This window comes from Cetorhinus maximus, chromosome 3 (assembly GCF_964194155.1).
Source record: "Cetorhinus maximus chromosome 3, sCetMax3.hap1.1, whole genome shotgun sequence".
In the NCBI taxonomy this organism is placed as follows: domain Eukaryota; kingdom Metazoa; phylum Chordata; class Chondrichthyes; order Lamniformes; family Cetorhinidae; genus Cetorhinus; species Cetorhinus maximus.
The window spans coordinates 2,453,741-2,469,354 of NC_135881.1; the positions used below are offsets into that span (position 1 = coordinate 2,453,741).

A 15,614-nucleotide genomic window follows, 5' to 3' on the forward strand; every position below is an offset into this window, starting at 1 on the left:
AGCACTGTGGGTGTACCTACACCACATGGACTGCAGCGGTTCAAGAAGGCAGCTCACCCCCACCTTCTCAAGGGCAATTAGGGATGGGCAATAAATGCCCCCACCCAGCGACACCCACATCCCGTGAATGAATAATAAAAAAATCATTAGGTCCAGGGGATTTGTCAACTTTCAGTCCCATTAATTAATTTTCGGGATGGGCAAGAGCTAGACGTTCCATCAAAAGCCACACTGCGTGAGTGAATTACAAAAACAAAATCATGAGCAGAGGATGCAGTAAAGTCACTTGGGAACATCTGAGGAAGTCACAGGGTAGCTCCCAGCTGCAGGACCTTCCACATCTGGAATGGATCTGAACAGAAAGGGTGAGGGGTGATCTCCGCCTCTATTGGTGATTCTCTGGGTGCCAATTGTGTAATTGGTCGGCCAAGTAAGCCTGAGGCCTGAATCCAGGCAAGGTACAATCACCATCGGCAGTTGGACTCCAGTTATAATAAAAGTGGGGATCAGTTTGAAGTTAGCTGCCGGATTGTGGTGAAAATCCATTTCATTCATGAGCGCCTGATCCCACCTAATATGTGACTCCAATCCCATACCAATGTGGTTGCGTCTTAGCGGACTTCTCCAGCGGCTCAAGAAGGCAGATCACCAGCACCTCCTCAGGGCAATTAGGGAGGGGCAGTAAATACTGGTCTAGCCAGCCAAGCTCACACCACGGCTAAAATCCCCTGAGGACAGAGGTACAGTTACCTGGTAAAATCCACTGGAGACAGAGATACAGCTACAGGGTAGAGTTCCACTGGAGACAGAGATACAGTTACCTGGTAAAATCCACTGGAGACGGAGATACAGCTACAGGGTAGAGTTCCACTGGAGACAGAGGTACAGTTACCAGGTAGAATCCACTGGAGACAGAGATACAGTTACCAGGTAGAATCCACTGGAGACAGATATACAGCTACAGGATAGAGTTCCACTGGAGACAGAGGTACAGTTACCAGGTAGAATCCACTGGAAACAGAGATACAGCAAAGGGTAGAGTTCCACTGGAGACAGAGCTACAGTTACCAGGTAGAATCCACTGGAAACAGAGCTACAGTTACCAGGTAGAATCCACTAGAGACAGAGATACAGTTACCAGGTAGAATCCACTGGAGACAGAGATACAGCTACAGGGTAGAGTTCCACTGGAGACAGAGGTACAGTTACCAGGTAGAATCCACTGGAAACAGAGATACAGCTACAGGGTAGAGTTCCACTGGAGACAGAGGTACAGTTACCAGGTAGAATCCACTGGAAACAGAGATACAGCTACAGGGTAGAGTTCCACTGGAAACAGAGGTGGAGTTATCAGGTAGAATCCACTGGAGACAGAACTACAGTTACCGGGTTGAATCTACTGGAGAGAGAGGTACAGTTACAGGGTGGAATCCAGTGGAGACAGAGGGAGATTTACTGGGTAGAATCCACTGCAGACAGAGCTACAGTTATTGGGTAGAATCCACAGTGACAGAGATGCAGTTACCAGGTAGAATCCACTGGAGACGGAGATACAGTTACCAGGTAGAATCCACTGGAGACAGAGATACAGCTACAGGGTAGAGTTCCACTGGAGACAGAGGTACAGTTACCAGGTAGAATCCACTGGAAACAGAGATACAGCTACAGGGTAGAGTTCCACTGGAGACAGAGGTACAGTTACCAGGTAGAATCCACTGGAAACAGAGATACAGCTACAGGGTAGAGTTCCACTGGAGACAGAGATACAGTTACCAGGTAGAATCCACTGGAGACAGAGATACAGCTACAGGGTAGAGCTCCACTGGAGACGGAGGTAGAGTTACCAGGTAGAATCCACTGGAGACGAGGTAGAGTTACGCAGTAGAATCCACTGGAGACAGAGGTAGAGTTACGCAGTAGAATCCACTGGAGACAGAGGTAGAGTTACCCAGTAGAATCCACTGGAGACAGAGGTACAGTTACCAGGTAGATTTCACTGGAGACGGAGGTAGAGTTACCAGGTAGAATCCACTGGAGACAGGTGTACAGTTACCAGGTAGAATCCACTGGAGACAGAGATGGAGTTTACTGAGTAGAATCCACTGGAGACACAGGCAGAGTTACCAGGTAGAATCCACTGGAGACAGAGGTACAGTTTACCAGGTAGAATCCACTGGAGACAGAGGTACAGTTACCAGGTAGAATCCACTGGAGACACAGGTACAGTTACCAGGTAGAATCCACTGGAGACACAGGTACAGTTACCAGGTAGAATCCACTGGAGACACAGGTACAGTTACCAGGTAGAATCCACTGGAGACACAGGTACAGTTACCAGGTAGAATCCACTGGAGACACAGGTACAGTTACCAGGTAGAATCCACCGGAGACAGAGGTAGAGTTTACCCAGTAGAATTCACTCGAGACACAGGTACAGTTACCAGGTAGAATCCACCGGAGGCAGGGGTACAGTTACCAGGTAGAATCCACTGGAGACAGAGGTTCAGTCACCAGACAGTCAGGGTCATGTTGCGTCTCTCTAGCTGTTACCAGGCCATTGACATCCTATAGTGTGCATTGCCCCATCCATTGCACAGACTGGCACCATCATCATCGGTCACTGGATGATTACCATGGCAACTGGCAGGAACGCTAACGTCCCAGCCCAACCCACCAAGGGGTTCAGGCTCTCCTGGTGCAGGGTGCTGGAGGGGAGGCCGGAGAGAGTTCAGTAAATCCGCATTTTTTGTCTTTTGATTCTCGTTGTCCAATCTCCTCAGTGGTGGGAGATTTTCGTGCTTTTGTAAAAGGGAAATCATGTTTAACCAATTTATTGGGGTTTTTTGAAGGAGTCACGTGTGCTGTGGATAAAGGGGAACTGGTAGATGTACTGTACTTAGATTTCCAGAAGGCATTTGATAAAGTGCCACATCAAAGATTATGGCAGAAAGTAAAAGCTCATGGTGTAGAAGGTAACATATTGGCAAGGATAGAAGATTGGCCAGCTAACAGGAAACAGAGACTTGGCATATATGGGCCATTTTCTGGTTGGCAGGATGTGAAGAGTGGAGTGCCACAGGGATCAGCGCTGGGCCTCAAATTTTTACAATTTATATAAATGACTTGGATGAAGGAGCTGAAGGAATGGTGGCTAAATTTGCGGACATTTTACAGGATAGGTGATGTGTTGCTGCTGCAGCATGTGGGAGCTGCTGGACATCAGGGTGATCCAGAGTGAACACATCTGTAGTAAGTGTTTGCAGCTTGAGAAACTTCGGATCCCCAGTTAAGGAGCTGGAGTCCAAGCTGCAGACATTGCGCCACATCAGGGAGGGGGAAGGTTACCTGGACACTTTGCTCTAGGAGTTGCCTCACCCCTCAGGTTAGGTAATTCAAATTTGGTCAGTGATCAGGGACAGGAGGGGGTGACTGTAGGTGAGGCAGGTTTGGGGATCCAGGGGGTAGCGTTTGAGGAGCCGAGGCTCCTACAATTCCCCAACAGGTAAGAGGTTCTTGCGAGCTGTGTGGATGAGAGTGGGGACTGCAGGGAGGATGAGCAAACTGACCACAGCACCCTGGTACAGGGAGACATTCAAGTGGGGGAGGAAATAGGAATGTGGTAGTGGGAGGGGACAGTATAATTAGGGGGATAGATACTGTTCTCTGCAGCCGTGAGCGGGAGTCCCGAAGGCTGTGTTGCCTGCCCGGTGCCAGGGTTAAGGACATCTCCTCAGGGCTGGAGAGGGACTTGGAATGGGAGGGGAGGGATCCAGTTGTCTTTGTCCATGTTGGTACCAACAACATTGATAGGACTAGAAAGGAGGCTCTGCTGAAAGAATGTGAACAGTTAGGCGCTAAATTAAAAAGCAGAACCTCCAAGGTAATAATCTCAGGATTGCAACCTGAGCCACAGGAAAACTGGCTTAGGGTAAATTATGTCAAGAAGTTACATGTGTGTAAGATTGTTGTGGGAGGAATGGGTTTCAGTTCATGGGGCACCGGCACCAGTACTGGGGTAGAAGGGAGCTGTTCCGGTGGCCGGGCTTCACTTGAACCAGTGTCCTGGTGAATCGAATAACTAGGGCTGTAGAGAGGGCTTTAAACTAAATAGAGGGGGAGAGGGTTCTGGAGAGGGGATACGTAGGCTCACAAAGCAAAAGGACATGGCAGCATTGCAGAGCAGCTATTTAGGTAATTAAACTCAGAGTGTGACAGGAAGGGACAGAGTGTACAAACATAAAAAACAGAAACAAATAGGGTCAAAGGGGGAAAAAAATGGTTAAAAGGCAAAATTAATGGCTCTTTACTTAAATGCTCTTAGTATTCAGAACAAAATAAATGAATTAACGGCACAAATAGGGGTTTATGGGTATGATCTTATAGCCATTACAGAGACATGGTTACAAGGAGAACAAAACTGGGAACTAAATATTCAGGGGTATGTGACTTTGTGAAAGACACACTGGAAGGAAAGGGTGGTGGGGTAGCTTTGTTAGTATGAGATGGAACAAGTACGATCGCAAGAAATGATCTTGGATTGGAAAATGTAGAATCCATCTGGGTGGAGATAAGAAATAACAAAGGGAAGAAGACATTGATGAGAGTAGTCTATAGGCCCCGTAACAGTAGCTATACTGCAGGAAAGAGAATCAAGTTGGCAGAGGTAGACACAAGCAAGAACTCATAGTGCATTCGGAACAGTTTCTTAGAACAATGTGTTGTGAATCCAACCAGGGGTCAGGCTATTTTGGATCTGGTAATGCGTAATGAGGCAGGTTTAATAAACGATCTCAGAATAAAGGATCCCCAAGGAAACAGTGACCATAACATGGTATAATTTAACATTCAGTGTAAGTGAGAGAAACTTGGGTTGGAAACAACTGTGCTAAACTTAAATAAGGGTCATTACAATGGAATGAGGGCAGAGTTGGCTGGAGTGGACTGGGAAAGGAGTTTAGCAGAAAAGATGGTTGATGAACAATGGTAGACGTTTAAGAAAATAGTTCACGACTCACAACAAAGATTTATCCCAGTGAGAAAGGAGGATTCTAGGAAGGGGATAAACCAGCCATAGTTAACCAAGGAAGTTAAGGACAATATCAAATTGAAAGAAAAAACATACAATGTGGTAAAGATTAATGGTAAGTCAGAGAATTGGGAAAGTTTTAAAAACCAACAAAAGATGACCAAAAATAAATAAAGAGGGAGAAAATAAACTTTGAGGATAAACCGGCAAAATAATATAAAAACAGACAGTAATAGCTTCTTTAAATATATAAAAAGGAAGAGAGAGACCAAAGTGAACATAGGCCCCTTACAGAATGAGGCTGGGGAAATAATAATGGGGAACCAGGAAATGGCAGAGGAGTTGAATAAATACTTTGCTTCACTCCTCACAGTAGAAAACACTAATAGCATTCCAAAAATACTAAATGTGCATGAATCCCAAAAAGCTAACATACAAGTTCAACAGGTAATAGGGAAGGCAAATGGAATGTTGGCCTTTATTTCAAAGGGAATGGAGTATAAAAATAGGGACATCTTGCTAAAACTATACAAGGCACTAGTTAGACCACACCTAGAATATTGTGAACAGTTTTGGCTCCCTTATCTAAGGAAAGATATACTGGCATTTACTGCAGAGGGCTGTAGAGGCTGGGTTGTTAAGTATATTCAAGGCTGAGATAGATTTTTAATCAGTAAGGGAATCAAGGGTTATGGGGAAAAGGCAGGAAAGTGGAGTTGAGGATTATCAGATCATCCACGATCTCATTGAATGGCAGAGCAGACTCGATGGGCCGAATGGGCTACTTCTGCTCCTATGTCTTATGGTCTTACAATACAAAGATAGGTAGGAAAGTAAATTGTGAAGAGGATATAAGGAGGCTACAAAGAGATTTAGATAGGTTAAGTGAGTGAGCAAAGTTCTGGCAAATGGAGTATAATGTGGGCAAGTGTGAAATTGTCCATTTTGGCAGGAAGAATGGAAAAGAAGCTTATTATCTAAATGGTGAGAGATTGCAGAGCTCTGAGATTCAGAGGGATCTGGGTGTCCTAGAGCATGAATCACAAAAGGTTAGTATGCAGGTACAGCAGGTAATTAGGAAATCTAATAGAACATTATCATTTATTGTGAGGGGAATTTATTACAACAGGAGGGAGGTTATGCTTCAGTTGTACAGGGCACTGGTGAGACCACATCTGGAGTATTGTGTACAGTACTGGTCTCCTTATTTAAAGAAAGATGTAAATGCGTTGGAAGCAGTTCAGAGAAGGTTTACCAGACTAATACCTGGAATGGGTGGATTGTCTTATGAGGAAAGGCTGGACAGGTTAGGCTTGTATCCACTGGAATTTAGAAGAGTAAGAGGTGACTCGATCGAAACCTTTAAGATCCTGAGGGGTCTGGACAGGGTGGATGTGGAGAGGATGTTTCCTCTTGTGGGAGAATCTAGAACTAGAGGTCACTGTTTAAAAATAAGGGGGCTCTCATTTAGGACAGAGATGAGAAATGTTTTCTCTCGGACGGTAGTGAGTCTTTCAGTGGAAGCAGAGTCTTTGAATATTTTTAAGGCAGAGCTAGGTAGATTCTTGATAAATGGCGGCGGGGGTGAAATGTTATCGGGGGTAGGCAGGAATGTGGGGTTGAGGTTACAGTCAGATCAGCCATGATCTTATTGAATGGCAGAGCAGGCTCGAGGGGCCGAGTGGCCTCCTCCTGCTCCTAATTCAGATGTTCAATGTTTTAGTAACCCTAAAATGTTTTCCTATGATCCAGGATGGCTGCGTTTTGACTCATCTTAATCTTTCCAGAAACTCATTGACAGATGATTCGATCGGAGACTTTGCCAGGTAAATCCTATTGATCGTCATTAATTTGGCATAAGTGCATTTTTGTAAAATTGCTCTAACAGTGAAGCCATTTCCTTCATGCACTTTTGCACTGACCCAAACAACCATACTGACAGACTATATCATCCTGTACTCCCACACTGTCCAGCGAGATACCTGTACACTGACTGAGGTCTCTCAGTCCCCCTCTCTCTCAGGGAGATATCTGTACACTGACTGGTGTCTCTCAGTCCCCTCTCTCTCAGGGAGATATCTACACACTGACTGGTGTCTCTCAGTCCCCTCTCTCTCAGGGAGATATCTGCACACTGACTGGTGTCTCTCAGTCCCCTCTCTCTCAGGGAGATATCTGTACACTGACTGGTGTCTCTCAGTCCCCTCTCTCTCAGGGAGATATCTGTACACTGACTGGTGTCTCTCTGTCCCCTCTCTCCCTGGGAGATATCTGTACACTGACTGGTGTCTCTCAGTCCCCTCTCTCTCAGGGAGATATCTGTACACTGACTGGTGTCTCTCAGTCCCTCTCTCTCTCTCAGGGAGATATCTGTACACTGACTGGTGTCTCTCAGTCCCCTCTTACTCAGGGAGATATCTGTACACTGACTGGTGTCTCTCAGTCCCTCTCTCTCAGGGAGATATCTGCACACTGACTGGTGTCTCTCAGTCCCCTCTCTCTCTCTCAGGGAGATATCTGCACACTGACTGGTGTCTCTCAGTCCCCTCTCTCTCTCTCTCAAGGAGATATCTGCACACTGACTGGTGTCTCTCAGTCCCCTCTCTCTCTCAGGGAGATATCTGTACACTGACTGGGGTCTCTCAGTCCCCTCTCTCTCAGGGAGATATCTGTACACTGACTGGTGTCTCTCAGTCCCCTCTCTCTCAGGGAGAAATCTGTACACTGACTGGTGTCTCTCAGTCTTCTCTCTCAGGGAGATATCTGTACACTGACTGGTGTCTCTCAGTCCCCTCTCTCTCTCAGGGAGATATCTGTACACTGACTAGTGTCTCTCAGTCCCCTCTCTCTCAGGGAGATATCTGCACACTGACTGGTGTCGCTCAGTCCCCTCTCACTCAGGGAGATATCTGTACAGACTGGTGTCTCTCAGTCCCTCTCTCTCTCAGGGAGATATCTGTACACTGACTGGTGTCTCTCTGTCCCCTCTCTCCCTGGGAGATATCTGTACACTGACTGGTGTCTCTCAGTCCCCTCTCTCTCAGGGCGATATCTGTACACTGACTGGTGTCTCTCAGTCCCTCTCTCACTCTCAGGGAGATATCTGTACACTGACTGGTGTCTCTCAGTCCCCTCTCTCAGGGAGATATCTGTACACTGACTGGTGTATCTCAGTCCCCTCTCACTCAGGGAGATATCTGTACACTGACTGGTATTTCTCAGTCCCCTCTCTCTCTCAGGTAGATATCTGTACCCTGACTGGGGTCTCTCAGTCCCCTATCATTCTCAGGGAATTTTCTTTGTCAATGATTGGGTTCTTTCTATAGCCAATGAAGTACTTTTGAAAGATAATAACTGTTGTCCTGTGGAAAAGGCCGGGGCCATTTTGATGGTAGCAAGCTCCCACAGTTTTTGTCCACTTGTCCAAATATCTCCTCTCTGGCCAACTTTCCTTGCTAACCCTTTCTGTGAAGTGGCTCAAGGGGCGTTTTAACAGCTGCTAGAAAAATACAAGTTGTTGTCGTTGTTGTTGATATTGGGTGTTGCTGGATCTACCCGGGATGTTGTTCACTATCTCGGGGAGAAACCCACATCCTTGGAACCGTACGCGGCAGCTCGTGTGGTCATCCCGTCACCCGGCGAGGAAGGGAAATATTCCTACCCACACAGGTTGTTGGATGTCCAGGGACTGAGCTGAACCGAGGAACTCACGGCGCGTATCCCCCTCTCTCCCTGTAGGTGTTTGGCCTCAGCCCCATCGCTGATGTCCCTTGACCTGTCGGAGAACTCAGGAATCAGTTCCAGTGGGCTGGAGATGCTTCTGACAGCACTTGCCGAGAGGGATTCTTGGATGGAAGTCCTTGATTTAACAGGTCAGTGGGCAGTGCCAGTCCGTTAGTCTCGGGCAGTTTTAAATCAAGAGAAGGGATGGGTGCCAGGCAGGCTGAGGGCGCCTAACCCTGACTGGATGTAACTCTGGAGGTTCCCTCACATGACCTCCCATCCCGGCCATTGGTCACCTGACATGCCCGCCCTCGACTTCCTGAGCCAATTGGAAAGTGACAAACTGATTGGTACCAGATTAAAATTAAAATGTATTCATTTTCTTTGTTCCAAACACATTCAGAAGTGAAGGGGATGGTGTCGCTCCCTCTCCTACCGCTGCTGTGTCATTCTCAAAGGGCTGCAAGCAGAGCCTAGAATATCTTTGGGGAAATCCTGCCCATTTTGAGTAGTGTATGAAGGTTTCCACACTGCCCAGGGGATTAGTGCCAAACCAGGCAAGAATTCCTGTCTCCATAGCAATCCTCTGGGCTGCCGGTGAGACATAGGCAGTGGCATATACCTTTTTAAAATTCATTCACGGGATGTGGGCATCGCTGGCTGGGCCAGCATTTTATGCCTGTCCCTAATTGCCCTTGTTCAGAGGGCATTTAAGAGTGAACCACATGTAGGCCAGACCAGGTAAGGACGACAGATTTCCTTCCCTAAAGGACGTTAGTGAACCAGGTGGGTTTTTACAACAATCGACAATGGTTTCATGGTCATCATCAGACTCTTAATTCCAGATTTTTCTTTTCTTTGAATTTTTATTGAATTCAAACTCCACCATCTGCCCTGGCAGGATTCGAACCCAGGGCATTACCCTGGGTCTCCGGAATACCTTCCCAGTGACCATACCACCACCTCCCCATATACCTGTAGCTTCCTCAACTCTAAAACTGGGGACTCTTGGTAAAATCAAGCCTAAAGAGGTCTGTGAAAATGCAGGAATTCTCAAAAATGCAGCTAAGATTAAAATGACATGATCTTTCTTGTCACAATAAGGGAAGGGAGGTAAAGCAAGAGGAGTTTGATTCCTCCATGAGGCTTCTCCATCAGGTGCAGAGCAGGAATTCACCAAGGCTCCTTAGGCAGCACCTTCCAAACCCACGACCACTACCATCTAGAAGGACAAGGGCAGCAGATAGATGGGGACACCACCACCTGGAAGTTCCCCTCCAAGTCACTCACCGTCCTGACTTGGAAATATATCGGCCGTTCCTTCACTGTCGCTGGGTCAAAATCCTGGAACTCCCTCCCTAACAGCACTGTGGGTGTACCTACACCACATGGACTGCAGCGGTTCAAGAAGGCAGCTCACCACCACCTTCTCAAGGGGCAATTAGGGGTGGGCAATAAACTTGCCAGCAATGCCCCAATTCCTTGAAAGAATACATCTTTAAAAAAGATGCTCAGGCTGCAGAGAGGCTGCAGAGAGTTGGAGGGGCTGGTTTGGGTGATGGGTTAGGCTCTGGTTGCTTTGGAAACCGGTCTTGACGCCGGCTGAGACACATTGACTGGTCTTGGTGCCACCCGGGGCCACACTGCCCAGTTGAGCTGGACACACATCCCAACCCTGGCGTTGATTGGCAGTCTAACTCCATTGGGCTTGTGTGGGGAACGCCTGTGGGGAGAAGAGGTTGAATGTTTTCAAAGGGTTTTTGTGAAGCGTTTCCAGAAGGCAAGGATAAGAGTTCTTGTCAGAGATTAAACAAATCACCAAGTGAGGTCTATAAACCAACTGCCAATCGAGATTGATTTATGTTTGAAAAACTATAGCAACTCAGGATTTTCATGTCAAACCTCTTAATCTTTAAGAGTTTACCTCCATTTGCAGCTGTGGTTTTGGAGCCAGTGTTCAGTTGACTTTATTTAGGGGCTGAATAGAGACGAATAGAAAAAGGTAGAGAGAGATGGGGCGGAGAGCAGGAAGAGGAGAGTGGGGGGAGAATGTGGAGTGGGGGGAGCAGAGAGGAAGGGTGGAGAGAGAGGAACGAGAGGGGCGAGGGAAAAGAGAGAGACAGCGTAGAGGTGGACAGCTAGAGACAGAGGAAAGAGAGAAAAGGGGGAAAGAATTGCATGGAGTTAGTGTGGAAGGGAGCAGAGAGAGAGGAAAAGGAGGGAGAGTAGGGGTTGAGAGAGCTATAGCGAGAGTGACTGACTTTATATATGTTACAGGCTGCTCTGTACATCATAACAATATCGAACCTGAGACTGCGAGGTGGAACTTGGGAGATCTGCGTCTGTGAGTCCCGATGGAATAGGACAGGAAAAGCGTCGAATTCCGAAGAACTCTCCAGAATGTAACGCCAGCAGGATGGCCAGAAACCGGGACTAACGTGGAATCATTTAATCATCAGGAAGGAGGGTTGACATTTTACTCCACAATCCATTCGCGACTCCCGGACTTAAAAGGTGTCACAGGAGCAGGAGGAGGCCCTTCAGCCCCTCGAGCCTGTTTCACCAACCAGCTAGACGATAGCAGATCTGCATCTTAACTCTGCTCACCCGCCTTCCCTCTGTACTCTCTTACATTTCCACCTAGTTTGACTTATCATGACATCTAGAGAGAATTAACGTGCAGAGGTCAAGAGAACAAAACGTCTCTGTGTATTTAAAGGGTCTGATGGGTCAAGGGTGACCACCACTGCCCTCTCTGCCCACCTGTAGTATGGTTCTGCTGTTAATCCTCCTCACCTCCGCCCTTTTCCAGTGGAGAAGGGATCCCTGAGCACTGGCTGCCCTCCCGATGCCGCAGTCTCCATCCAGACCATGAGTGCCAACTGGAGAGGGGTTGTTCTTGAAATCTTACCCTGTTCTCACCCAGTGTGCACAGCCATTGTCCTACAGACAGTGATCACTGAGGAAGCTCAGGCTGTCTATCGTCTGACTAAACCCAGGGGCGCTGGGGCTGGCTGTAGCATCTCGGTGTCATTGGCTGTGGTTCCGTAGTGGTGCTCTCATTACTGAATCAAAAGATCATGGGTTCAATCTTCACTCTAGTGTCTGGAACGCAAAATCCTAGCTGACACTCCCATTGGGAGCCCATCTATTTATTACTGCTGAACCTTCCGACTCTCTGGCTGTGTTCCCAGCCTTGACTCCTCCTTAGATAAGTCTACAGTGTCTCTGTTGGCGTCTTCCAAAGGGCTTAGTGAGGAACTTGTCACTACTTCATGAGCAGCAACCCCAACTGTCTGATCCTACTCTCTGTCTGACCAAGTTTCTAACCAGTGTATCTGCTGAAGGATATTTCCCTCCAAAATGGCCAAACGAGACACTCAGTTCAGGGGCAATTAGGGGAGGTCAACAAATGCCAGGCTTGCCAGCAACGCCCACATCCTAGAAAGAATAAAGAAAAAAACATTGTCTTCATCTTGCTAATCTCCTTCCTGTCTAACTCACCTCTCTTGGTGCTGACCCTGTGCATTCTGCCTGTGGATCAGCTCTCCTCACTTGGTATCTCCCACCAAGTGTCTGTTCACTGTGAATGAAGCTCTTGTCACCCATTACCTTATTGTGAAGGATTGTATTGACATCATGACCCTGACAGAAACCTGGCTGAGGGGTGATGACACCTTCCCTGCCTGTCTGTACCTTTCACCACTTGCCCCGTCAAGACTGTCCCGTTTGTGGTATAGGGCTTATCACGAGACCACACCTTGGCTTGAACCCCTATTCCTCTGGCACTTTCCCTCCTCTGATCCTTTCACCTTGTTCCATTCCTCTCACCTCCCAGTAAAATACTTACTCTCCGCCATCCTGCCAAGTACCAACTTTCTCACTGCTTTCCATAAGACCATAAGATGTAGGAGCAGAAGTAGGCCATTCAGCCCATCAAGTCTGCTCTGCCATTCAATGAGATCATGGCTGATCTGATAATCCTTAATTCCACTTTCCTGCCTTTTCTCCATAACCCTTGATTCCCTTACTGATTAAAAATCTGTCTATCTCAGTCTTGAACATACTTAATGACCCAGCCTCTACAGCCCTCTGCAGTAAAGAATTCCACAGATTGACTACCCTCTGAGAGAAGAAATTCCTCCTCATCTCGGTCTTAAATGGGTGACCACTTACTCTGAGATTATGTCCTCTGGTCCTAGACTCTCCCACAAGGGAAAACAAACTCTCAGCATCTAACCTGTCAAGCCCCCTAAGAATCTTGTATGTTTCAATAAGGTCACCTCTTATTCTTCTAAACTCCAATGAGTACAGGCCCAACCTACTCAACCTCTCCTCATAAAATCCCTCCATACCCAGGATCAACCTAGTGAACCTTCTCTGGACTGCCTCCAATGCCAGTATATCTTTCCTTAGATAAGGGGACCAAAACTGTTCACAGTATTCTAGGTGTGGCCTAACTAGTGCCTTGTATAGTTTTAGCAAGACTTCCCTTTCTTTATACTCCATTCCCTTTGAAATAAAGGCCAACATTCCATTTGCCTTCCCTATTACCTGTTGAACTTGTTTGTATCCTCGACATTGGAGAGACTAAACGCAGACTGGGCGACCGCTTTGCAGAACACCTTCGGTCTGTCCGCAAGCATGACCCAAACCTCCCTGTCGCTTGCCATTTCAACACTCCACCCTGCTCTCATGCCCACATGTCCATCCTTGGCTTGCTGCATTGTTCCAGTGAAGCTCAACGCAAACTGGAGGAACAGCACCTCATCTTCCGACTAGGCACTTTACAGCCTTCCGGACTGAATATTGAATTCAACAATTTTAAATCGTGAACTCTCTCCTCCAACCCCACCCCCTTTCCGATCCCCTCCTTTTTTTTCCAATAATTAATATAGATTTTTCTTTCCCCACCTATTTCCATTATTTTTAAATGTATTTCCATCCATTGTTTTATCTCTACCTTTTAGCCTATTTCGATTCCTTCACCCCACCCCCACTAGGGCTATCTGTACCTTGCTTGTCCTGCTTTCTACCCTTAATTAGCACATTCCTTAGATAATATCACCACCTTCAACACCTCTTTGTCCTTTTGTCTGTGACATCTTTTGGTTATCTCCACCTATCACTGGCCCAAACACTCCTTTGAGTACTGAGGGAGTGCCGCACTGTCAGAGGGTCAGTACTGAGGGAGCGCTGCACTGGTCAGAGGGTCAGTACTGAGGGAGTGCCGCACTGTCAGAGGGTCAGTACTGAGGGAGCGCCGCACTGTCAGAGGGTCAGTACTGAGGGAGTGCTGCACTGTCAGAGGGTCAGTGCTGAGGCAGTGCCGCACTGTCAGAGGGTCAGTACTGAGGGAGTGCCGCACTGTCAGAGGGTCAGTGCTGAGGGAGTGCTGCACTGGCCAGTGAGATTCCCACTACGCCACCTCTCCCCAATATTGTCACATGTGGTTTGTGCAATTTTCCTATGTACAAATTAGTTGAAGCATTTCCTACACTGCAAGAGTATTCTGATCGAAATGTTAAAGACTGACATTTGTTTCACACTCCATATATAATTCACCTGGAAGGGATGATTCAACACAGAACTTACAAGTCCCAGATAATTTCAATATTCATTGCTTGTCCATTTTACAGACATTAAAAGTTACATGGCGAATGGTCCTTTTCATCCAGACATGTTCTATTAGTTTTGTTATATTGCATAGTTTTTATCAGAATTTATAAATGGCACCTGTGTGCATGTTTTTAAATAAAGAGCTAAAGTCACCAGTAAAGCCTGTTGTCTAAAGTTTCAAATTGCCTATCCTCTACATCACACATATGTGTACACAAATGTGTACATAAAGAAGTGTGCAAACACACACACACTCACTCACACAAACACACACACACACACACACAGACCCAGGATAATGCTCTGGGACCCGTGTTCAAATCCCACTGCGGCATACTTAATAAAAACCTGGAATGACTGTGAAACCATTGTCGATTGTCATAAAAACCCATCTGGTTCACTAATGCCCTTTAGGGAAGGAAATCTACCGTGTGACTCCAGACCCACAGCAATGTGGTTGACTCTTAAGTGCCCTCTGAACTGAAAGGTCAATTAGGGATGGGCAATAAATACTGGCCTAGCCAGCGACACCCACATCCCTTCAACGAATAAAAAACACACATTAACATACACATTGAGTGACTCAGTTCCATGTGGAGCCAGCATGGGCTGAATGGCCTCCTTCTGTTTGTAAATGACTTTAATGTAGGTGAATGGGGAATGGCCTGTTCACTGCTGGGTAGGGCGATGCTTGCTCAGGGTTTTGGAGGAGGGATTTGGGAGTGAGGAGTTGGGTATGCAGGCAATTTCAGAGGAAATGAGTTGGGGGTTTCAGGGTGAGGTATAGACTTGTCCCAGAGGGGATGGGGGATGCTGGGTTGGGGGCGAGGGATGCCATCCCAATTGGAGGAGTTCAGGGGTCATGGAGTTGGGGGGGGGGGGGGTCATGGGGGAGTGATATTGAGGTTTTTGTTTTATTTGTTCATGGGATGTGGGCTTCGCTGGCTGGGCCAGCATTTATTGCCCATCCCTAATTGCCCTTGAGAAGGTGGTGGTGAACTGGGTGGGGCAGGGCTACTGAAGAAGGTATTCCCTCCAATCCTGCGACTACCACATAGGCCAGTTGAAGAGGAGAAATTACAATCCCCGATCACACAGCGAACACAGAGACTCAGGCTTCCTTTCACCGGTTTTATTCCAGCATGTGCAAGGGAGCCACAATCATTCCTAAGAACAAAGACCTGGCTCCCAGACTGATTACATTTCATCACTCTCGTACTTTTTCTTATCACAATACATTTGAGTA

At 47.1% G+C, this 15,614-nt stretch overlaps 1 protein-coding gene across 1 annotated transcript in view; it reads left to right on the plus strand.

Annotated features, from left to right (window-relative positions):
* Positions 1-14,528, plus strand: part of LOC144674598 (tonsoku-like protein) — a 94,795-nt gene extending 80,267 nt beyond the window's left edge. Inside the window, exons 19-21 of the mRNA XM_078535875.1 lie at positions 6,779-6,852; positions 8,765-8,898; positions 11,027-14,528. Of these exons, the coding sequence (XP_078392001.1) occupies positions 6,779-6,852; positions 8,765-8,898; positions 11,027-11,097 (279 nt within the window). The 3' untranslated portion in view covers positions 11,098-14,528. The remainder of the gene's footprint in view (positions 1-6,778; positions 6,853-8,764; positions 8,899-11,026) is intronic.
* Positions 14,529-15,614: the final 1,086 nt, after the last annotated feature.